General features: G+C 36.5%; 1 protein-coding gene across 5 annotated transcripts in view; it reads right to left on the reverse strand.

Annotated features, from left to right (window-relative positions):
• UGGT1 (UDP-glucose glycoprotein glucosyltransferase 1) overlaps positions 1-26,061 on the reverse strand; it is a 184,949-nt gene that overhangs the window by 75,269 nt on the left and 83,619 nt on the right. For all 5 annotated transcript variants that reach the window (XM_053667479.1, XM_053667477.1, XM_053667476.1 and 2 more), the window contains 7 exons: positions 22,894-22,985; positions 21,072-21,222; positions 18,892-19,011; positions 15,454-15,539; positions 10,914-11,049; positions 8,825-8,956; positions 5,373-5,537 (listed from right to left, as the gene is read on the reverse strand). In XM_053667479.1, the coding sequence (XP_053523454.1) occupies positions 5,373-5,537; positions 8,825-8,956; positions 10,914-11,049; positions 15,454-15,539; positions 18,892-19,011; positions 21,072-21,222; positions 22,894-22,985 (882 nt within the window). The remainder of the gene's footprint in view (positions 1-5,372; positions 5,538-8,824; positions 8,957-10,913; positions 11,050-15,453; positions 15,540-18,891; positions 19,012-21,071; positions 21,223-22,893; positions 22,986-26,061) is intronic.

Genomic DNA, 26,061 nt, shown 5'->3' on the forward strand with positions numbered 1-26,061 from the left:
CTCATTTCCTCAAGGCTACTGCTCCCAGTGGGCACCTCAGACCTTTTCTTTAAAATTCACCAGGATTTCTTAATGCCATTGGCAAGATCATTTCAGAAAGCAAAATTTCTTATGAGTCCTGACTTCCCTGCTACTCTTTAGGGGTGGAGGGCAGCGGTAAGAGCAGTATGAGCTTTGCTGAAAAGTGAAGTCCTAGGGACAGCAGGGAGCCCTCCACACCTAACTGACAATGTGGCTGAGACTGTGATGGCAGAGTCCCTGCAGAACAGGGACAGGCATGCCCTGACTGATATAACTCAGTGGGTTGGGCATTATCCCACAAACCAAAGGGTTGCCAGTTAGATTCCCAGTCAGGGCACATATGTGGGTTGAGGACAAGTTCCCTGGTGAGAAAGGAAAGAAAAAGAAAAAAGAAAGGAACAGGGACAGGGACAGGTATGCTCCTTGCTAGTGATGTCTGCAGATGTTCTCCAAGGAGGAGTACAGAGTAGCCTCCACTGCAAAGTGGGGCATTTATCCCACTCTGCTGAGTAGTTCTTCTATAACATTTTCATTATAACTTTAAAACTTTTAGAGAACTGGAAGAAAGTGTTTCTTGTTGTCATAGGAATGAGGGGATTTGGTCATAATGGCTAAAGTATTTCTGAAGTCTCAGGACCTGGTGTAATAGCGTGTGCTACCATATTCCCAGAATGTAGTTCAATGCCAGGTTACATAAGGAGGCACAAATGTGTGTGCCTGGTGATGGGTGAGTTCTGAACAGCAGAAGGCTGCTATTCCAGCAGTAGGTAAAGACCTGTCTACATTGGCCAATTCTGGAACAGTGCACTGGACTTGATGAACTTGGCCTCTCTCTGATCCACAGGGGACCTGTGTTCCAGCCAGGGGTCTGGGCCTGAAGCAACTTTTTCCTTAGCTGCACTTTGTGTTTCACAATATATGGTGAGCCTGTTACAACCCATTTCTCCTTTCCAAACCTGCCATTCTTTCCATCAGTCTACAATTAAGACCTCAGAAATAAGCCCTGGGCTTTGCTTGCCACCTGGCCTTCCCTGCCAGTCCTCTCACGGACAGGCTTGGGCAAGGTGGGCTCAGGCTGATGGTCATGGTCCCCAGACATGTGATGCTTAGGGTGAACAACCCTGACTCAGATATAGTTTTATCCCACTTATTCACTCATTTAAAGGTTTGTTCCCACAGAATACATTTCTGGTTCATAAATTTCCTTTTATGTTCACATAGCATTAATAATTTTCTATCTTTGATAAGGGATTTAAACTAAAGTAGCAGAAAACAAAGAGGTGAAACTTTTTGGAAAATGTCAAAGGTAGAAATAATTATTAATTAAAAAAGCTAAATAAGAATTTTGAGAAATGGTTTCAGACGTATATTGCTATATAATTTCTTTAGTATACCCATTTTATAGATATAAATATGACAAGCACTCCCCTTAGGGAATAATTAGTACCTGAAGAGGAGCCACAGCTCAACTAATTTTACTATTTCCTTCAACCCTGAGGGACCCAGGCAAGGGCTACAAGCTGGACATTCCCTCCCCTTTATTCGCCAGACATCTTCACCAGTGTCTGTTAAGGGAAACTCAGATGTTTGGATGTCTTGAACAGCAATCACCCCATTACTGCCCTAGCTGCAGCTGGGGATGTCAACTGTTAAAGGCTCAGGGTTGTCAGATTCTTCCATCTGAGAAAGAGGAGAGAAAGAGGAGGTGAAGGAAAGAGTCTGACTTATGAGTATACTATTTTGGAAATGTCCATCCATTCAGGCAGCAACACATTGTGGCATCAGAGCTACAGCAGGGACCTGGCTCCAGTTCTCAGCCATATTATGAATTCCAGAGAAAGTGGAGAGGTAAATCAGATATAAAAAGAAAATGGAATTACACATTCAAATTCAATGAATATGAATATGTAACTTGTATTATATATTCAATAGAATTACATATTCAAAGTGCTAAAAAGAAAAGGTTGTCAACCAAAAATTCCACATCCAGGTAAATTATCATTAAAAAATGAAGGGTAAATAAACACATTCCCAGATAAACAAAAATGGAGAGACTTTTTCACTGGCAGAACTAACCTAGAATAAATGCTAAGGGGATTCCTTGCTAAAATGAAACAACATAAGACAATAACTCAAATCCACCAAAAAAATTTAAAAGCACAAATAAAGGCAATCACATACATAAATATAAAGAATGTAAATACATTGTTTGGTCACAACTCTTTTATTTTACCTCACTTAAAAGACATCTATAAAAGGGAACAGTTATAAATCAATGCCAATGGGCATATAATGTGGAAAGATGTAATCCATACATCAATAACAACATAAAGAAGACACTAAATAAAGTTACAGAAAAACAAAGTTTTCCTATACTATTGAAATTAAGTTGGTATAAAAAATATAGCAACTATATAAATGCTATATTTAAAAAATTATATGCCATAACAAAGTAGGACTTATCCCAGGAATTCAAGGGCAAGTCAACATAATATTCTATATTAATAAATAAAGGACAAAAGCCACATGATCATCTTAATAAACACAGAAAAGGCATTTGACAAAATCCGACAAACTTTCATGATAAAAAAACTCAACAAAGAATAGAAAAAATTTTTTATAAACCAATAAATGTAATCTGCAAAAAACCAACAGCTAATATATCATACTTACTGGTAAAAGACTGAAAGCTCCCCCCTTAAGACCAGGAACAAAGCAAGGATGATCACTCAATACTACTTCTATGCAGCATAGAACTAGAAAGCAGGCAATTAAGCAAGAGAAAAGAAAGAAGAGGTGAAAGATGCCAATTGAAAAAGAAGAACCAAAACTATCTCTACTTACAGATGACATACCGGCATGATGACAATATTTTCTATATAGGAAGTGTTAAAGAATTCACCAAATACTATTAGAACTAATAAACAAGTGGTTGCTACATATAATATCAATATACAAAAGTCAAATGTATGCCTATTCACTAGCAATGAACGATCCAAAACTTAAATTTAAAAACAATTCCATTTACAGTAACTTCAATAAGAATACCAAGAAATAAATTTAAGGAAAAAAGTGTAATACTTCACTGAGAACAGCAAAACATCACTGAAAGACATAACACCGAAATAAATGAAAACACATCCTGCGTTCATGGGTTGCAGGACTCAATATTGTTAACACATCAGTACTGCCCAAATTGATCTACAGATTCTATGAAATTCCTATCAAAATCCCAATTAGCCTTTCACTGCAGAAAGTGACAAGCTGCTCTTAAGATTCAAAAATTTAGAATGGATGGATGGATGGATGGATGGATGGAAGGAAGGAAGGAAGGAAGGAAGGAAGGAAGGAAGGGAGGAAGGAAGGAAGGAAAAGACCCAAAGTTGGAAAATTCACACTTGATTACTACAATAATCAAGTCTATGATTCCATAAAATAATATATACTGCTCAATGGAAAACAACAGCCAATCTAAAGGTGCCAAAACAATGTAATGAGTAAAGAGTATTATTTTCAATAAATGGTGTTGAGACAAATGATCATGCCAAAAGATATCCAGTTGCATGTCAAATTAGATATGGAAAAAACAGTGGACTCCTACCTCCATTGTATAGAAAAACTAACTAAAAATGGATTAAGAATTAAATGTTAAGAGAAAAAAAACTATAAAATACAGAAGGAGCCCTGACCAGGTAGCTCAGTTGGTTAAACCAGAGTCCCCAATCCCCAGCCACAGAGCCACCACTCCCACTAGTTGTAGAGAATAACTGTCTTTCAAGAAACTGGTCCCAAGTGCTAAAAAGATTAAAGTGTCGTCCCAATACGCAAATGTTGCAGGTTTGAGCACCAGTCAAGACACATACAAGAATCAACTAATGAACAGATAAATAAGTGGAAGAACAAATCAATGCCTCTGTATGTCTTTCTCTCTCTCCCTCCCTCTCTCCCAATATCAATAAATAAATTTTTTTAATGCTCAGAAGGAAACATAAATCTTTATGACCTAGGATTAAGCAAGAGTTTCATACATACAATTCAAACAGCACAAGCAACAAAAGAAAAAAGTAAATTGGACCTAATCAAAATTTACAACATTTGATCACTAAAGTACATCACCGAACAATGAAAAGACAGATCATAAAATGAGAAAAAAATACGTGAAAATGATACATATAAGTGATTCATATCCAAAATGCATAAACAACTCTTACAGCTCAAAAACAAAACAAATAACCCAATTAAACACGGGCAATTAATTTGAATAGACATTTCTGCAAAGAAAATATAAATGGTCAGTAAGCCCAGAAAACAATGTCCAACATCATTATGCTAGAGTAATGCAAACCAAAACCACAATAAGATGCCAACCACTAGGCTACATTTAGTGACACAGACAATGTGTCACTAGACACATTCTTTGGCTAGAACGTGGAGAAAGCGGAACCTGGATACACTGCTGGCACAACTGTTTAATGGTGCAGCTGCTTTGGAAAACAATGCTAGTTCTTCAAACGGTTATAATAAAAAGGCAATTCTACTACTATGTATATATATACCCACGAAAATTTGTACATGACTATTTACAGCAGTATTATTCATAGTAGCCAAGCCATGTAAACAACTGCAAATATGCATCATGTGATAAATGGATAAACAAAAGGCACTACATCCATTCAAACAACTATTATTGGGCCAAAAAAAGAATGAAGTACTGATATACGCTCCAACAAGGATAAACCTTGAAAGCATTATGCTAAGTGAAAGCAATCAGTCACAAATGACCACAAACTGTATCAATCCATTTCTATAAAATGTCCCAAACAAGCAAATCCACACAGAGAGAAAACAGATTCATGGTTGACAGGGATAAGATAAGAGAAAATAAAGAGTAGCTGCTAACTAGGTATTGGGTTTTTGGCAGTGGTGATAATGTTCTAAAATTAGAAATGATAGTTTTATAACTTTTTATACACTAAAAAACAATGAATAGTAGTCCACTTTAAAAGGCTGAATTTTATGGCATATGAGTTATAGCTCAACAATAATTATATAATGAAATATTTTAACCATGTCCAAGTCAAAATCCTTACAAGTAGAACAAATGTCTCCCACAATTACTACCTTCCTAACAATCTTTAAAATTTAATACAGAAACCAGTAAAATTAGCTATTTAAAAAACAATATACGGAAAGTCTCATGAATATTTTCATTATAGTAAAACTTACTGGAAATCTGCAAACCAATTATGAGTAATATACAGAAAACAGAGATACTTCAATAATTTTACTGCCTACTACAAATATGTAAATAAGCCATTCTCTTTCAAAATCAGGCTTCAAATACCACTCACCAAGTACACTGCTCTTTGGAAGAAGGTTGTAGTCTCCAGGATTTTGTGCATTGTGATGGTTTCCAACTCATCAGGATCTAGCTGTTCCTTTTCAAAGGGCATTCCATTGAACAGGACAACAGGCAACAGACCAACTCCAGTCTGTTTGTAGTAACCTCTTGCTTCCTAAAACAAATGAGCCACAAACAGCACATTTTTGTTCTTCGTAAGACAAATGAAACAAAGCATATTTTTCATACACACAAACTCTAACAAAAAAATCAGCAGAAATTTGGTCACCAAGAAATAACTAATGAAATTTATTTTTTAAAATATCACAGATGATTGCATAGTTAACATCCTACTGGGTAAATCTGAGATCAAATTACTGGGTTTTTATAAAAACACAAAACCTGGCAAATGAGTAAGCGCTTTGGAGGTCAGGATTGGAGTAATTAATTTTAAGCAAATCAAGCTACCAAACCTGAGTTACACATATTATAGTCAAAACTATACAACAGACCTTTCTACAATGATGGAGATATTTTACTTTTCTGGTCCAATACAGTAGTTACTAACTACATGTAACAACTTGAATTCTCTTAATTTCCATTTTAAGAGGCACATGTGGCTAGAGACTATTATCATGGGCAGTACGGCAACAGAATCACATAAATTATTAGCACTCTTGGGCAGAGAGCCTAAGAAGAAACACACTCAATTCTAAATTAAAAAGGGTTTATATATCACTAAAAAAGAAACTCCACAGACAGAAAAAACAAAGTCGGTGGGAAAACAGTGTTCAAAAACACTCTACAATATACTGAGCTCAACCTTTCCCTTCTCCAGGATAAAAGAGGTCCTGCGGCAGGGAAATATCAGGCCAACAAAATGGCAAATATAGCAGATAAGTGTATTTTTCCCTATCAACATAGGTACATTCCCCAGATATCAACCATAGACTCAAGACTAAGTTTTCAGAGTAAAAACTATATAACTATGCAAGATAATAAGAGTTCCTTACAACTTTCTTGTCAAACATCTTAACTGAAATTTTCTGAAAGCAGCAGATATCATTTAAATGTAAACTTTTTAGACAGCACAGAGATGTAACTTCAATTGGGTAACTAAAACTAACTGGCAGCAGAAGACAGCAGTCTTCTGATAAGTTCCATCTGATTAGTCCATCTGATTAGTTCCTAATCAAATGGAGTCACAGTAGCAACTAATGATACACACCTATCTAAGGGACTAAAGATGACACAGGCAGAAAGACTTTCTGGTTTGATTTCTGCCTTTCATCCATAACATTGTTTAAATTTTTAAAATTTACTCCCAAAATTGTAACCATGTTAATTCTATTCTTTGACATCTCGGTTGTTCAAAAGAATTTGTAAAACCTCAATTTTAATATACTTTGAGCTTTGAAAACCATTCTCCCAACAAAATGAAACCCACATTCTAACACTAAGTAACAACAAAAAAGTAAGTAACATTGTTTGTCTCTGGAAATAGCAAATAAGTGAAAGTCAGGGAATGGGAGAGACAGGTTTTGACTATTCACATTCCCTTTCTACAGACTGCAGTTTATCAGACCAACTAACAAAAGTGCAGCCCAAATATCAAAGAATCAAGATTGTTTTTAATATATTTTTTAAGATTTTATTTTTTCACTTTTAGAGAAAAGGGAAGAAAGGGAGAGAGGGAGAGAATCATCAAGGTGTAGTTGTCTTTCACGTGTCCCCCACTGGGGACCTGGCCACAAGCCAGGCATGTGCCCTGACCTGGAATTGAACCAGCAACTCTTTGGTTCACAGGCTGGGAATCAACCCACTGAGTTATGCCACATAAGGCTCAAAAAATCAAGTTTAAAAAGGTCGCTTCTCAGATAAGATCAAATTCAAGAAGTTCATTATCACTAAGCCCTTATATTATATGAAATGTTAAAGGGATTTATCTAAGAAAAAGAAGATAAAAAAGATGAACAGTGAAAGGACAACAAACTCACAGTTATTAACAACCATACCTAAACCAAAAGCAAACTAAAAGGACTGCTAGATCAGGAGTGGAACCATAGAAATGAAGATCACATGGAGGGGTAGCATCAGGGGAGTAGGAGAAGGAGAAGGGGGGAGAAGGTACAGAAAATAAGTAGCATAGATGGTAGGCAGAAAATAGAGAGGGGGGAGGGCAAGAATAGTATCAGAAATATAGAATCTAAAGTACTTGAGACACATGGACATAAACTAAAGGGGGGGATTGTGGGAGAGGGGTGTGTAGGGTGGAGGGGAATGAAGGGGGGAATAGAACAAGTGTAGTGGCATAATCAATAAAATATATATATTTAAAAATTTTTTTTAATAATTCTCTAAATCCACATTTTGTCATTTTGTTCATTACATTTCTTAAGATATTTCCATCTTGATCCTGAACAACTACAAACAATACACATTAAGCTATACCTCATTCTGGCAATCATCTATCACACTTCCAATAGATTGTAACCAAACATATTAGGTCTGTCCAGAAGGTATCCAGCCATGTACTATGAAAAATAGAGACATTTAGTGAAGAAGTTACAAGAAACACTGTACGCAGGACAATTATGCCTCTGTCCCCTTCAGAGTAGGCACTCTGGGATGTCACACAATTTTCCTAGTCACCATCAGATGCCCCGTCATATTTTCCTGAATCACAATGATGGTATGAAATCTCTTCCCTTTCAAAGCTGATTTGAGTTTTGGGAAAAGCCAGAAGTCACAGGGTACCAAGTCTGGGCTGGGTTGGAGGGCTGAGTCACCTGAGTGATTTGTTGTTTCTCCAAAACTCTCTGCATGAGACATGATGCATGAGTGATACGCTTTTATGATGAACCTGTCAACCATCAGTTGCTCATAGCTGTAGCCTTCTGAATCATCCAAACAGTTTGTGTGGAAGAACATTCAGGCTTAATGCAAAATCTGATGCAGATTCATTGCTCTACTCAGTCAGTCATTTTTAATGTGATGGCCACACAGTACACATGCTCACTCAACAGCGTCTACCACCCCCAATGACTAGTACAGTGAAGTCATCATTTTTCACACATATTCATTTACAGTCCACTCTCCTCAGCTGCCAGGTAACATTGATGTCATGCATCCCGTCCTCTTTATATTAACAATGGCTGGGCCTTTTCTGGACAGACCTCATGTATCACACAGGTACTACCACTGCACTATGTAAAAAGAAATGGCTTTTCAAGTTAATACTTAATATGCTAGTTAGAAATCAGTGACATCTTCACAAAACTGAAATATAAACTACATTTGCAAATACATAAAAGTGATCTGGTTTCTAAATTTTTAAGTGCTAAGTACCTAAATAGCAATACTTTAACCACCACCACCAATAACAACAACCTCAAAAAACAAAAAGAGAGATAAGAAAAGTACGGTGTTGGAGTGAAATAAGAAGTGTGAAAGAATGTTTACCTTCCGATTCTTATCATAAGCAGAATCAATCCCCAAAATACTATTCACTTCTACGTATGGATATTTTTTCTCCAGGACACTGACCACATATTCGACTTTTACCTTTTCTCCAGTCCTTACTTTGTTATATATCTGAAGAAAGAAAAGCCAGTTAACAACACTTTTAAATTCAAACACCAGAGTGCTTATTACAAAAGATTTCTAAATGTAAAGGAAAACATGACCATTTTTCTTTAAAGGTCAAATGGGGTCAAATGGAAATAGCAGTTCTCTCTTTTCCATATACCTCAAGATGCCTTTTTATGTTAGAAACTACATATTGCTAAAACGACCCAGTCAGTTCATATTCATATTAAGTCCCAACTGCAAAACTGTGTCAAGTATTTTTAAATCTTAAAATTTATTAGTATTCCTTGAAATAAGATCTCATGTCCTTGATGTTTAGAGGCAACAAGTTGCAAAATATATAGGGCATAATCCCTGTTTTTAAAAAGCAGACTAAAAACAAACCACAAAATTGTGTCTATAATGTGTGGTTAAGTAACTACAAGGATACAATGTGATCTTTTAATAGTGGTTAACTTTAAGACACATGATTAAGGAAGAGAGAAAATTTTTAATAGTTACACTTTAATATTTGAAAAAATTATAACAAAATTTTATTTTACTCTGGCAATTAAAACAAACAAAAAGAAATGAAAATTCATATTATCCTTTCCTTCACATATCTATGAGGAGGAAAAAGTTTTAAAAGCAGACTTTAAAACACTATCCTCAGCAACTTCTTCTGAACTTATTTCATTCTCCATAGTCTTACTGCTAACTCCCATCATTATCATTGCTCAAGAGATCACAGCAATAGCTCATTGACTGGTATCCCTCCTACTTTCTTTAACCTTCATCAGATTCATTTCTATATGTGCATCAGAATGATGTTTTTTTATTGGAGTTTAAATTCTGTGATCTGGGCATCTGTTACCTAGCCTAATGGCTTCAATGATCAATCAGGGTCCCCTCTCCACTCTGCTCTCACTCAAGTCATACTAGCAGCTTAGAATCACTACCTCTGATTTGCAGCCATTGTTCAAGTGACTCCAGTTTTTCCTCCCACACTCAGCTGAAACAACTTCCCACTCCATAAAACATGCCCACGGCCATACATAGTGATCTGAGATCCTAGTGCCGTCGTAGCCAGCTGTGCTTCCTCCACTATATTAAAACATGTCTTTGGAGGTGTTCCCAGTAGACTGTAAGGTCTCTAAGAACGCAGGTGATGTCTTACTCTTCTTTGTATCCCACACATCTAATAACAGGTCTGGTAAATGGTGGGACTTTGGTAAATGTTAGCCAAATAAATAATGCATTTTAACTATTAAAAAAATACTCCTGACTGAATTCTAAACAATAAACACAACAAACATAATAAACAGCACAATGACTTCATGTTTAGAGGTAAAATAAAAGTGGTGAAAATCAATTCCTTCAAAGATGGCTTTTCAATAATTATCACTAATCTGTAAATGAAAGAATTGTTACTTCTTCTGAATATAATTTTAAACATATTGAATATGAACTATTTTATATTAAAAATAGATAAAATAAGGACAGTTATTTGTTTGAATTTGAGCAAGTATCTTAAAGATACATAAAATTGTGCATTTTAAAATTTTCAGTTAAAATGGAGAAAACAGACAATAATAATTTTATGACCTCAATAGTAATCTGAATCCTAATGAAAATATCAAGATGGTCTTAAAGGGGAAAAAAAGCAAACATTTTTTAAACAAGTAGAGAATATAACATTTACCAAAAGACATTACTTAGTGATTTCAAATCACCAGAAGGCAGAAGACTAATTAATATACATTAGTAGGGCTCCTAAGGAAGATTATCTTAGCTAAATCAGAGCAATCTATTATTAACATCAGTGAACCAATAAAAGCAACTCCTGAAATATAAAACACAAAGTTTGTATGAATAATTTCTTACTTTTTTCTCTTTACAGAACTATTGAATCCCTTTACCACATATTGATTCTTAAAGTAAGTTAGATTTAAAAAATTATTTGTCATTTTGCATGAAAACATACATGTGTCAGAGTTTGGAAGGCGTGATAACCATCCACTTCTTGGGCAACATAATTATATGCTCTCATAATAGCCACACCAGCATCTTTCATCCCATCCACATCTTCAGAATCATTAACCACAAAGATTAAACCAATTCTGAGGGAAAGAAGAAAAAAGAAAGAAACATCTCAAAGAATGCAACAGGTTAGTGAATGCCTATGTTCACTGCAATGCTATTTACAATAGCTAAGCTATGGAAACAACTCAAGTGCTCATCAATAGACAAATGGATAAAAGAACTGTGTTACATTTACACAGTGGAATAATACTCTGCCCCAAAAATAAATTACCATTTGCAACAGTCCATTAATGGGCCTACAGAATACACATGAAGTCAGTCATACAGAGAAGGACAAATACCCTATGATTTCAATTATAAGTACAACCTAAACAACAAAACAAGTGAATAAACAAAATTGAAAAGACTGATGGTTACCAGAGGGGAAGAGGTTGGGAGACTAGGTAAAAAAAAAAAAAAAAAAAAAAGATGAAGGGATTCAGAAGTACAGATTGGTACTTATAGAACAGTCATGGAGATCTGTTAAAGTACAGCACAGAAAACATAGTGAATAATATTGTAATAACTATGTATGGTGCTAGGTGAGACTGAAAACAGAAGGGGAACATGTCGTGAAGTATATGATTGTCTAACCTCTATGCTGTACAAATGAAACTAATACAAATATTGAATGTAAATTGTGATTGAAAAGATTTTTTAAAAAGAATGTCACCAGTTAAAAGGTACCCCACACAAATATTGTAGGTAACAGAGAGAAACTATTCACAGTTGAAAAAGACAGTTCACAACTTCCTCTAATATGATTGGCAAAGGCATTCATCACATACAGAATAAAAAAGCAAGTTCCCAAAGGTGGCTTAGACTTTCAACTGTTAAAGCAAGCTGTTTCCACATTGTGGAATGAGACCTTTACTGACATAATGGGTATTACTATAGTTTTACATAAAGATTTTATTCTGTTATAAGCAAAAATTAGGAAAAATGAAAATTTTCAGAATGTGAAAATACACAGAAAAGGGAGACAGATTTTCAGATGTAACATATGCAATATAAGAATCATGAGTAAATGAGAAAAGCATAAAAACATTTACTACTGTCCTTCACCAAAAAAGCTACAAATAAGGTTAGAGTTTATTACATTTTAAATTTTAAATAAAGGAATAAAGCACAAAGATGTACCGAAACACACTGAAAGGCTGGGAGAAAGAAAACTTGCACTGGCCAATACAGGCCAGTAGCTTCCATATTGGATCAAAAGCTACTACATAGAGAAAGGACAGTCTTTTCAATAAATAGTGCTAAAACAACTGAACATCCACATACAAAATAATAAATCTAAGCAGAGATCTTGTAACCTTCACAAAAATGAAATCAAAATGGATCATATACAAAAATGCAAAATACAAAAAAATCAAATTCCTAGAAAATAAAATAGGAGAAAAATCAGGTGATCTGGAGTTTGTCAATGACTTATCAGATTTAAGAAAAAGAGCATGACCCATGACAAAAAAATAATTGATAATGTGGAATTCATTTAAATTAAGAACTTCTGATCTGCAAAAGAAACTATTAAGAGAATAAAGTCAAAGACTGGTCGAAAATCTGTGTAAAGCACGTATCTGATAAAGAGCTAATATCCAGAATATACAAAGAACTCTTAAAACTCACAATAAAAAAGTTACAAAAAGGCGAAAAATCTGAATAGGCACCTCACCAAACAAAGCATACAGTTGGCAGATAAATATGTAAAAAGATGCTCGAAATCACTATTAAGCAATTTCAAATTAAAGCCATAATGAGACATAACTATTAAAATGGCTAAAACAGAAAACACCAACAACACCCAATGCTGGTGAGGGTGTGGAGCAACAAGGACTCTCATTCACTGCAGGAGGGAATGCAGAATGATAAAACCATTTTGGAAGACAGTTTGGCATTTTCTTATAAAACTAAGCATAATTTTATAACTAGATAAAGCAATCATGCTCCTGTATATGTACCCCAATGAATGGAAGACTATCATACCAAAAGCTGCAGACAGATGTTTATAGCAGTTTTACTGCCCAAACTTATAAGCAACCAAGATGTCTGTCAACAGGTGAATGGATTAAAAAAACAACAACTCATGGTACATTCACATAAGAGCATTATTTAGTCAGAAAAAGAAATACCTATCAAGCACAAAAAGACATGAACAAACCTTAAATGCAAACTAAGTGAAAAAAGAAAATCTGAAGAAGTTATATAGGAGAAGGAACACCCCAAAAAACAGGAATTAATTTATTAAAAATTGTGTATTTATTCTTACATGTTTAAACTTTAGTCACCTTCAAAGTGCTCTCCATTTGATGCAATACACACCTATCAGGACATTTTTTCCACAGCTCAAAACAGTTTTTGAACTCATAAATTTTTATGCCTTTTAGTGCTTCTGCCATTTTTTGTTTCACCTCTTCCACACTGGCAGTTTCCCTTTGAGGACTTTTTTTCATTCAGGGAAACAAAAATAATGTCACTTGCAGCAGAGATTGGGTAAATAGGGAGGGTGGGGCACATAGGTCATGCTGTTTTTGGTCTGCTGAACAGTTAACACAATGTGGGCAGGTGCACTCTGAAATCACCTGTCATGAAATGTCAAATGCATTGAGTCTTCAAAATAAAAATTCACTGAAGCCAAACTCAGCTTCTTAGAACAATGCCAATTGATACACTGATACAGATAGGCTACTAAAACACTGACCTAATGAGAAAGTCTGTACTACAAGGGGCCTGGCCTCCAGAAGATAATTCTGTTTTGGGGGGTACCCCCTTGTATGCTATAATTCTGAAAAAAGGCAAAACCAAAGAAACAGTGAAAAGATCTATGGTTGCCAGGCAGTTATAGGGAATGAGGGTGGGAGGGACAAATAGATGAAGAAGAAGGGATTTTTAGGGCAATGAAACTAATCTATATGAATCTGTAATGGTGGAAGTATGCCCTTATAGATTTATCAGGACCCATATAATATAATTCAAACAATGAACCCTAATGTAAACTATGGACTTCTAATAATGTTATCAATACAGGTTAATTAATTTTTAAAAAGCTATAGCCTAAAAGTAGAAGAAAATTCAAACAAGTATCAAACATCAAGCTCTCAGGAGGTTAGTGTATAATGTGTGCATGTGTGGATGGGGTTGGCGAGAAGGTTTGCTTTTAGATGATAACTCTTTGTTTTTTAAAATACCACTATGACAGAAATCACGAGTTGACTCCAGACAGAGACAACCTAAATATTATTTCTCATGAAAACAAAAATAAGGACTAGAGCCTAATTATCTCCTCACAAATTATCTCCCTTCCCCAGGTTTCCAACTTCTGTAAAGAGTATGAGTTTTTGTTAGCTACACTGTTATTCCCAGTCCCTCAACGAGTATTACTACGGAGTCTCTCAGATTTGTCCCCTCCTCTCCTTAACCCTATCAACAGCTCACTGTATGTGCCATATCAACTCAAAGAGTAAAGCAACAGCCCGTCTGTTTTGAGGCTCTCCACCAATTGTGAACAGCATGCCTCTAACTGCCTGTGAGTTAAGTGTCTTCCTATTACTTACCACTGCAATCTGAAGACCACATTCCTTCTTTTTGTCCCTCGGTGCAATTCAATAAATTAGTGCCCACTATGTACCAAGAGCCTACTTCTTCCGTATTCTTTAATTTCCCTTTTAATCAAAACATAACTCTGGCTATAATCCAGTAGTTTATTTCTCCATCTAACCAGTATTCATGCGTAAATGAAAAATTTCATTAAACTCAATGCCCTGGCTGGTGTGGCTCAGTGGATTAAGTGCAGGCCTGCAAACCAAAGGACTGCCAGTTCAATTCCTAGTCAGGGCACATGCCTGGGTTACAGGCGAGGTCCCCAGTTGGGAACACACGAGAGGCAACCACACATAAATGTTTCTCTCCCTCTCTTTCTCCCTCCCTTCCCTGCTCTACAAATAAATAAATTAAATATTTTTTAAACTTTTATTAAACTCAAAACCTCTCCTATTCTATTAATGAAAACCTTCTAGAAGCCTATCTGAAATCCAACTTGTCCATGAAACCTTTGTCATGCCCAGATATCTCAGTCTAAAACCTTTTCTTTCCTTAAAATTCTGAAGAACTTATAACTAATCTCCACTGAAAATGATAATAGGCTTCGTGACACAGACATTCACTTAGGAAAACTCCCTTTCACTGGAAAGCAAGCTCAGACCATAAACTATTTTTGTACAACTTCTTTATTAATAATTCAATGGTGGTAAGCTTCTATTTCTGAGAATCAAATTCTTTACCCCCAAAGAAATTGGCTTCATACTGAGCAAAAGATAAAACTGATATTAACAAACCCCACTGTTAATTATCCTACAATTCATTAGCACCATACTGGAGTTTAAGAATGACAAACAAAACTGCAGCTTACTTAAGGTATCTCTTCAAACCAATACCAGTATTACCTTAGTGGTATATGATTACTAAGAAACATCTCAGCTGTACTGATCAACTCTGCTGTGGTCTCATGAGCAGGATCAACTATGAAAACCTGTAGGGGAAAGGGAAAGGAACGCATGAAATGGCATTTATTAAAATGTTCTCCAAATAGGCCCGTCTTTCCCACCTCTGGACCTTTGCTGATGTCCTTCCTTTTGCCTGGAATGCCTGTCCTCTTCTGCCTAGACAGTTTTTACATATCCTTTAATACCCCACTCAAATGTCACCTGCTCTCTCTACTATCCCCTGCCAGCTGTATCCTGCCTGTTCCTCATTCAGTGGCTCTGCGCATGCTGGCAGTACATCCTTGAGCAACCTGCAGCTTATTTCTCAGTGGTCACCCAGTTAACTTGCAGGATCAACACATCATGCATGTACCATTCAGTCCTTACCACAGATTACTCTGCAAATGCTGTTAGAATTATCTCTGTTCTATAGATGAGGAGCCCAAGGCTCAGAGGGGTTAGCAGCTTACCGAGGATAGAGCCAGAAGTCAACCCAGGCTTATGTGAAGTCCAAACACCATCCTCCTGCTCTCCCCCATCTCTCAGATGTGACCCTTTGCAGGGACAGGGACCCTGTCTCATTTACTTTTCTGTGTTTGGGACCCAGCACAGAATAAATGCTATAAAACTGAAAAAAATTAAAATTAAATAAATAAATAAAATGTCCCTGGGCCAAGAGAAATATCCTTAATCTTTACACTTGAAGGCCACATTTTTCCAGCTATTCTTGAACCACATAGACAAAAATCACACTAATAGCAGTCACCCTCCTTTTAGTTCAGAGAACGTGGCCTTAAAAGGCTACGGAGTTTTCTTACGGCCTATGCTAGTGAAATGGAAGTTATAGTCCAGATTGCTAACTCCTACTCTGTTACCACACCTTAAAAACCCAAGTTTTATTAACCCTCCCACACTAAAAATTCACGTTAGCTATCTAAAAATTTCTGAATTCAGAATTCATTTAGAATTCAGTTTTTAAAAATTTTCCAAGTCAAAATTTTATTATTTTAAAAGTATATTTTATTAATTATGCTATTACAGTTTTCCCCATTTTTATCCCTTTGTACCCCCTCCTCCTGCATCCGCCAACCCTCCAGCATGCCCCTCCCTTAGTTCATGTCCAAGGGCTGCACATGTAAGTTGAGTTTTCTATTTCCTATACCATTTTTGAGTTCTCCCCATCTATTCTATGCCTATCAATTATTCTTCTTCTTCCCTGTACCTTTTCCCACCTATTCCTCTCTTCCCCCTCCCCACTGAAATCCCTCCACATGATATCCATTTCTGATTCTGTTCCTGTTCTAATTGTTTGCTTAGATTTTTTTTCTTTATTTTTCTTTTTTTTAGGTTCATTTGTTGATAGTTGTGAGTTTGTTGTCATTTTACTTTTCATAGTTTTGATCTTCTTTTTCTTAGATAAGTCCCTTTAGCATTTCATAAAATAAGGGCTTGGTGATGATGAACTCCTTTAACTTGACTTTATCTAGAAAGCACTTTATCTGCCCTTCCCTTCTAAGTGATAGCTTTGCTGGATAGAGCAATCTTGGATGTAGGTCCTTGCCTTTCATGACTTCAAATACTTCTTTCCAGCCCCTTCTTGCCTGCAAGGTTTCTTTTAAGAAATCAGTTGACAATCTTATGGGCACTCCTTTATAGTTAATGCTTTCCTTTCCTCTTGCTGCTTTTAAGATTCTCTCATCTTTAATCTTGGATAACTATATGACGACGTGCCTTGGTGTGTTCTTCTTTGGGACCAACCTCTTTGGGACTCTCTAAGCTTCCTGGACTTCCTAGAAGTCTATTTCCTTCACCAGATTGGGGAAGTTTTCCTTCATTATTTGTTCAAGTAAGTTTTCAATTTCTTGCTGTTCTTCTTCTGGCACCCCTATAATTCAGGTATTAGAACATTTCAAGTTGTCCCAGAGGTTCCTAAGTCTCTACTTTTTTTGAATTCTTGTTTCTTCATTCTGTTCTAGTTGGTTGTTTATTTCTTCCTTTTATTCCAAATCATTGCTTTGAGTCCTGGTTTCCTATCTTTAACTGTTGGTTCCCTGAATATTTTGCTTTATTTTACTTTGGGTATTTTTCATTTGTTCTTTCATATTTTGACCAAGCTCAATCAGTTCTATGAGCATCTTGATTACCAAGGCTTTAAATACTCCATCAGATAGGTTGGTTATCTCCTCATGGCTTAGTTCTCTTTCTGAAGTTTTGCTGTGTTCTTTCATTTGGGCCCTATTTCTTTGTCTCAGGGCACCTGTTAAGTTGTAAGGGGGTAGGGCTTTAGGTATTCAGCATGGCAGGGCCACCTTCCTTGCTGTGCTGCAGCGCTACCTGTGGGGGAGGGACCAGAGAGGGAACAATGCAGCTCTAGCACCCCTTTTCACCAAACCCTTATATGAGGCTGGGAATTTCTCCCACCACAGCAACCACCGTTGTCCATAATCAGCTCTGAGTCTCAGTTTCCCGTTTAGCCAGCCCCACCTGCACAGTCCACCACCTTGCCATGGGGTTCTCTCCATCCACCGCCTTACTGTCTGGGTTTTCTGGTTAACTGTTTCTTTAATCCCTTGGTTGTCGGAGTTCTATGCAGTTTGATTTTCTGGTGCTTCTTGTGTTTAGTGATTTTAAATTGGTTGTGTGAGAAAGTGAAGGGTTTCTACTTATGCCTCCATCTTGGCTAGAGCTTAGAATTCAACTTTTAAACAATAATAGCTATCATTAAGTTCTCATGTGCTTTAAAAAATATTATCTCACTTAACAAAGTTCAGACATATGGTAAAGAGAAACATTGAAATTTTAACTGGGCAAAAAAAGAGGTTTCAAGAGTGAAGAAAGTATAGATGACAGTGTCCCTTAAAAGTATTGTAGAAGCCAGCTTTGGCACTAACCTGCCCTTTATCTCTTTAGGAGCTAATAAGGCAAGAGAAAGAAATAAAAGGGAAACAGAGGTCCAACTAAGAACCCTCTTCCAACTAAAGCCAGGAAATAAGGAATAACTAGTAGAAGCTGACAGAAAGACTTACTTAAAGGAATAAATTGAACTATTAAATTTTAGGGATTAATAATTTAAGAAAAACAGTAGCAGCATACTCATCTTCTTAGTAAAAAAAGGAGAACTATCTTAAAACTAAAATAACACCATCTAAATCTTCAGGTTAAGGATGAGAAGCATTTGCTAATACACTAACATCTCACAGCCCTACAAATGATTAATACATTTCAAAATCCTCCAAGTGTGAATATGGTGCTAGAAATAGAGTGTATTTAGTAGTGGTAGTTATGGGGAGAAGTTGTTGGTAAAGCAGAGAAGCAAACATTCTGTATCTGACAAAAAGCTAGGATAGAAGGCAAGGCAGACACAGCACTCACATCCAGACAATAAGGAGTTTTACTTACCATGTTATGCAAGTTTTTTCTGATCTGCCGGATAACACCAGGAAAGGTGGGTCGAAGCAACTCTTGTAGACTGGAAGGCCATGAATTATATCTGGCATCAACCTCCAGATTGTTGATCCACTAGAAAAACAAAACAACATGGTACATACATTTTAGTCACCATTAATGAGACTTGCAGAAAAAAATTAGAAGACTTTAAATTATTTTAAGAAGAATTAAACTGGAAAAGACCATTTTCAAAAATATAAACACCAAGCAGAAAAATGAGTGACTAAAACATAAGCCAAGAATAAAATATACTTGCAACCTACAAAAGCAATAAAGGACTAGTGTCAAGAACATGTAGAGAAATGTTAACATAGCAATACAAAAGCCAAGCAATATATAAGAAATGGAAATTAGTGACAAATATGAATAAGAAATTTACAGAAGAAATTCAAATGGGCAATTAACACAAGGAAAGATGTACATTGGCACTAGTCATCTGAGAAATATAAACTGAAAGCACAATAAAATTTCACACTCATTAAACTGAAAAAAATTTTAAAGTTTGTCAAGATTCAAGTGTAGGCAAGGATACAGAGCATTGAGAATTCTCAACCAATGCCAGAGTCTGGAACAGTCACTTTAGAGAAGACCTAATAATGTTGAAGAATTCATTACTATTCTACTATTAAATACTCCAGCTCTAGTTCTACCCCATATAAAGTATCACATGCATGCACAAGGAGAGAGGTACAAAAAGAGCCATTATAGTACTGCTTATAACAGCAAAAATTACAAATCACTTAATGCCCATAGAGCTATGGATAATGAAATGATATGTACCATTCATACTAAAAGGGCAGGGTGGAACAGTATGAGTATATTACCTTGCTCATGTAAACAGAATATTTCTGGAAGGATATAGAAATAACTGAAAATACCTGTTGCTTCTGGGGAGAAAAACTGAACAGCTGGGTGATGATACTTCAATATAAACTTCTTTGTGTGTCTCAAATTTTAAATTTTGAATATGTAAAAGATTTTTTAAAAATCAGTAACATATAAAACTTCATCTGACAAAGCTAGCTCTATATGTATCAACCTACATAAGTCTTGAAAAAATTGTTGAATAATGAAGGAAACTGATGAAGGATACTGATAATGCATTTTTCAAACTTTTAAAACATATAATAGGGAATAAAATGATAAAATAAGGGACAAAACTGCCTTATTTGGAGTTGGTAAAAACTCCAACTTCGAAACAGGAATTACCTGCAGGGAGGAGGGAGTGGAACTAGGAGAGATACAGAGAGGGTTTTGAAACATTATTTTCTTCCAAGTAAACAATACATCTGACACAAAATAAATGTTAACATTTAGTAAGTGCGATGATGGATTGTTAATTATGTTAATCTGGCTAAACGTTATTGTTAAAGATGTTAACCTATGTTAAACATGGTTGTTAGTTATGTTCATCTCTTTACTCTTTGTAATTAAAAACATTTTTAACAAAAAGTAAATAACACAGGTATTCACCAAAATAGCAGTTATATCACCAGGTGACAACTCAAATAATGACCATCTAGATTCTATACTATTTCTCATTCAAAAAAATGTCCCCAAAATAAATGCAGAATGGAAACAAAAGATAAAAAAGGACCAGAGTGCCAAGGGTGTGTAAGCATATCTCCAACACTGATCTCATTTTCCCCATGACTGCCCTAACTTGCTCAATTCCCAACACTCTCTTTTACAGATGTGAAGACAAAGGCCCACAGGCATCATATAGCAGATATTAACCTACATAAATCCTTCCCAATATAAAATATTGAATTTCACTTAAGGAAGTTTATTAGCTAAAAAAATATTTCTAAGTAAAATCATCTAAGACTTGTATGCAACTAAGAAAATACAAACTAAATACTCTTTCCTAAGACATGCTCTACTGAATCACAGGGAGATACAAAAGTAGAAAAATCACCATCTTAACCATTTTAACATAATAACTGAACTGTCTGGAGGATTTCAGAGCCTAATTGATTACACACACATAGTCCCATATGAGCAATTGTGGTAAATCTTTGATGCGAACAAAAAAGATGGCAGTAATAACTTACCTCTTATAAAAGACAAGTGAGAAAATCCTAACAAAATACCTGGCCAGATGCACCTGAACACTCTAACAGAATACGTACCAAAATAGCAGGACTCCTGATATCTACAGCATAGTCAGCCTCAGAGGGCTGGATATTCAGTTTCAAAATGTTATGCAGAGAAAGACCTTCTATTCCCAATCTATGTAGACCTTCCATGACTCGAGCTTCATTTCTCAATACATCAAACAGACTGAAAAAAAAATAGGTATTTAGCAGAAAAAGATTTTTTTTAAAAACCCTTTGCATTAAAAAAAAAGTTGTCAGTTCAAACTCAATTTCCTATCTAGTTGAGAAATCAAAAAAAGGGCACTCTGCTTCATCTTGTCAAAGTTAAATAGAACAAAGCAGACAGGACTTACTTCTTGATTCAAGTTTATTTATACTTATCAACACATACATTTGTATAGAAATTATCTCTAATATAAACATATAACTTGAGGGTGATAATAATACTAAATTTGAATTTTACATTGTACATTTTTTTAAATTTTATTTAGTTACTTTTCAAGTACATTTTTTTTATCTATTTCTCCCATCCCACCCCACCCCCCACATTGTACATTTTTAAAAACACTATGGCAAGCTCTCCATGTTACTGCTTACAACTAACTACACATGAATCTACACTTATTTCCAAAGGATTTATGAGAAAAACACCAAAAAAAGAAATACTAAATTACATATATTTAACATATGTTTTAATATGAGTATCGATTTCCACAGGTACACACACATATGACCACAGAAAAAGGTCTAGAAGAAGTCACACCCAACCCACCCTGGCTGGTGTGGCTCAGTAGACTGAGCGTGGGCCTGTGAATGAATCAAAGGGTCGCTGATGCGCTTCCCAGTCAGAGCACATGTTGGGTTGCAGGATAGGTCCCCCCATAGTGGATGAATGAGAGGCAACCACACACTGATGTTTCTCTCCCTCTCTTTCTCCCTCCCTTCCCCTCTCTAAAAGTAAATAAAGTCTTTAAAAAAAAAAAGAAGTCACACCCAATAGAGGTTTCCAAGGGGTGTTGGGGGGAGGTGAAGAAGTAAGAAGACAGGATAAAGAGTTTTCTTTTTAGTTCCTTTATTTCTCCATATTACTTAAAATTGTTTTTAATAAGCCAGTACTCAGTTCATAATACTCTAAAAAAATTAAAACATATACATTTTAATTTAAAAAAGAAAAACAAATATAGGAAATCTTTTAAAGTGTCCTTTACTAATTATTTGCTAGCTCTGTTTTAAAGCAGTATGTGAACATAAGGCTCTATATCATACTAGGGAAAGTATTTCTGCTGAAACACCAGCAATAGCTTCTGTCTTTACTATTATGAAGCCACAGTGTCAACTTCATCAATTTTAATTCCAAGTATAAAACTTGAATTCCACCTGACTGTCCAACCCCTCCAAAAATCATGAGAACTATTTAGAGCAATTTAACCCTAAATCACATTTTAACAAAACAAAAAAGTATGTATTCAAAAAATATATGTTAAGACAGAACACCTTCTAAAACAACAGGAGCTACAATTGGAATAACCCTACTTTACCCCGTTCCCAGAGCAAAAAAGCTGCTCTTTTCTGTTTTCCTACTTAATGAGAAAACTACAGCTTCTAAAAGGGCATTCTTGAAAGACACTTGAGCCTTAAATGACCAGGGCCTTAAATGAACATTATGATAAAAAAAATTGGCAGGGTCACCCTACTCATTCCAGTCAGAACACAGACCTTATTTAAATGCACTTCCCCTGAGCCCAGTGAGCCATCAGGCTTGGCAACACGCCACATCAAGGAGAACAATCTGAATGCACCACAAGGAACTACACATTATAAAAACTTTTCAGAGAATGGGAAATATTATCCATACCTGAATATATCCTGTGTATCTAAATCAATATGAAGTCCATTGATGAACAGTGCTGAATCTCCAGGCTGTAGTCCTAAAGTTCCTTTGAAATACTAAAATATTTTTTAAATTATTAAGGAGCAGGAAGAGAATGTTTAACTGAAATCTGCATGTTTCTGGCTTTATTATGTGTACAAATGTTAGTATCCTATAATGTACCAGAGTAATCCCTAAGGCTGGACAGAGATTTCCTTTCATGCACTCCCATCCGGATTTAGTACACTCTCTAGTAAAACTGCTGGTTTATGTGGTATCCACCCCTCCTCCCTTCCACATCCCTCCCTCCTTTCAACATTAATTAATACAACTGTTTCCTATCATGAAGGTGGGAAGCAGTAAATTAGCCAAGTGCTGAGAGTCACTTTTCATAATAGAGGACTTCTGTTACTTTTCCCTGCATGTGATGCCAAACAAGGTAGTGACAGCATCAATAACAGCTAAGCCTTCTTGATAAAGTCCAGGGATTTATCAAAAGGGTTTCAAAACCCCATACCTCCCTTCAACTTTCAAACTAAGGCACACCAAGGAACTTTGAATTGCTGTACTAAGCATAGCACCTACATACAATCTACCTTGCCAAGACCTGGCCTCCATGGGGGAAAGGGGAGCACTTCCTTCACCAACTGCTCCCTAAGACTATCGGCCAGGTTCTCACAGGGCTGGGGGGAGAAAGGACAGGGACTTCTGAGCTCTTTCCTTTTCCCCAGCAGTCAGTAGACTGAGAGAAATAAACTTTAGGATCTAATACTGCATGGAAGAAATACAAAACAAAACAAAACAAAAAAATGAGGAAGCCATGGCTGTGCTTCTTTACACCACCAAGATTAAATGGTCAAGCATGGTTAAGGGGATAATGAAGATCTGTATCAATTAGAATTAAAATTTCTTACATGGAACAGAAAAACTCCAACTCTACTAACTCCCAGGCAGCAAGTGCAAAACCCTTTGACTGTAAGAACAATGGATTCTGACCTGTTAAACACAGCTCACATTTATTTGTAGATCTGGATGTTGGTAACACACAAAGACATAGAAGCTAAAGAACACGTTATTGAACTATGAATGGGTCAATAATAAGAACAAGGAAGAAATCAAAAGATACCTGGAAACAAAAGAAAATGAGGGCGTAACACTCCAAAATCCATGGGACATAGGAAGAGCAATCATAAGAGGGACAGGCCTATCTCAAAAAACAAGAAAAAGCTCAACTAAATAATCTAACCTCACACTTACAAGAACCTGAAAAAGAACAAATAAAACCCATAGTGCGCAGAAGGAAGAAAATAACAAAGAACAGAACAGAAATAAAGCCTTAGAAAAAGATAGAAAAGATCAATGAATCCCAGAGCTAGTTATTTGAAAACATAAACAAGACAGACAAACCTTTAACCAGATTCATCAAGAAAAAAAGAGAGGGGACTCAAATATACAAAATCAGAAATGGAATAGGAGAAATAATGACTGACACCAAAGAAATACAAAGTACTGTAGACAAACTGGACTAAATGGATAAATTCCTGGAAACATATAATTTTCCAAAACTAAATCAAGAAGAATCAGAAAATCTGAATAGACAGATTACACCTAGTGAAATTGAAGCAGTAATTTAAAAACTCCAAAGAGACTTGGAGGGGAAGATGGAGACAGAGTAGGACAGAGCGGATTCCACTTTCCTCTACACATAGGAGAAAAACCTGGCCGATCTATAGAGGAACAGAGCAAAAGGCCAACAGTACCCCAGAATACAGGAAAATAAGAGAACAAAAATTGTAGTGGACACTGAAAAACCAGACGGTAAGGAGACGGCTGAAGGACAGTAGGGTCCCAGGGACCAGCAAGCAGACAGGGGCAGCAGCAGCCTCTGTTCGCACCCGGAGTCGGGTCTACCACAGCTGCCAAAGGGTCCTTGAGAGAGAGCCGGGTCATCAGCTCCCTCCCTCCTCAGCCAAGCAGGGTTTCGGCAACATTGGAAGGGACCTGGTTGCTTGAGGTTGCAGAGAGAGAAATAAGGACAAACAGGCAAACACAAGGGCCGTGATCACCCACAAAGTCTATGGTCGCAGGCTTGGAAGAATTGAGAGTTGCAGTGTTGGGCTCTGCCCTGATACTGACCAGTCTGGCTGGAGAATTGGGCTGTACTGAGCGGCAGGCTTGAGTAGCAGGAATTTCACAAAAAAGAAACTGTTTGGGGGATTCTCCTGCGACAGCTGCTTGGCCTACTCCCCGCCCAGCCTGGCAGCGATCCTGAGGTTGGGCAGAAGGCCTTGCTTTCTCCCATAGCACTGGGAAGAGTTCGCGCTGAAAACCCACAGGATCCAGGCACCATGGTTGTCACGCATACCCGCACCCCAGCCAGCGGTGATGATGCCTGGGGAAAGAGTGCTCTCAAGAGACCTGGATCCCCTGTGTGGGGCACTAGGGAGAGGCGCAAGATTAGCTATTCAGAGAGTGCTCATAGGCCTGGCTGAGTACAAATCAGGAAGGGAGAAAGGCCACACCAATCACACCTCAGCCTGCTGCAGCAAGTGAGACCAGAAAAAACAAGTTTGGCCAGTTGGAAACCAACAAGAGATTTTTTTTAAGTAATCTTTTTGTTTTCAATTTTATTATTGCTTTATCTTTCAATACCTTTTTCCTCTCTTTCCTTCTTTCTCATTTTATTCCCTTTTCCTTTCTTTCCAAACTTATCCCTTCTTCCTCCCTTCTCCTGTCTTTTTTTCCCCCCACAAGTAAGACAAACAACGTGGAACTGTGAAAAGACCAGAGTTGGACCCAAAGAGGGGGCATCCGAATAGTAGAGACAGAGAGACAAATTTCACTTTGTTATAGCAGAGAAACTACAAGTTGCTGCATATTTATATTATTATTTTTTCATTGTCTTACATTTTTTAACATTATCTGTGTATTCCTTCTCTTTCTATATAGTCTTCTTTGCCTTCGCTGGTTACACTGTATCATTTGACAGGTTTCCCCTGTTCTCTCTTCCACAGTGTATTGCTTATTCACTATCCATCACATCACTTGCGTTCCTTTAGCACACTACTCAAAGTTCTATACCCCCTATTCACATTATCCAGATCACATAGAGTCTGTCATATGGTTGTTGCTCTACTCTTATTGTAAATAATA

This window comes from Artibeus jamaicensis, unplaced genomic scaffold (genome assembly GCF_021234435.1).
Source record: "Artibeus jamaicensis isolate MK-2021 breed Jamaican fruit bat unplaced genomic scaffold, CSHL_Jam_final contig_469, whole genome shotgun sequence".
Lineage (NCBI taxonomy): Eukaryota > Metazoa > Chordata > Mammalia > Chiroptera > Phyllostomidae > Artibeus > Artibeus jamaicensis.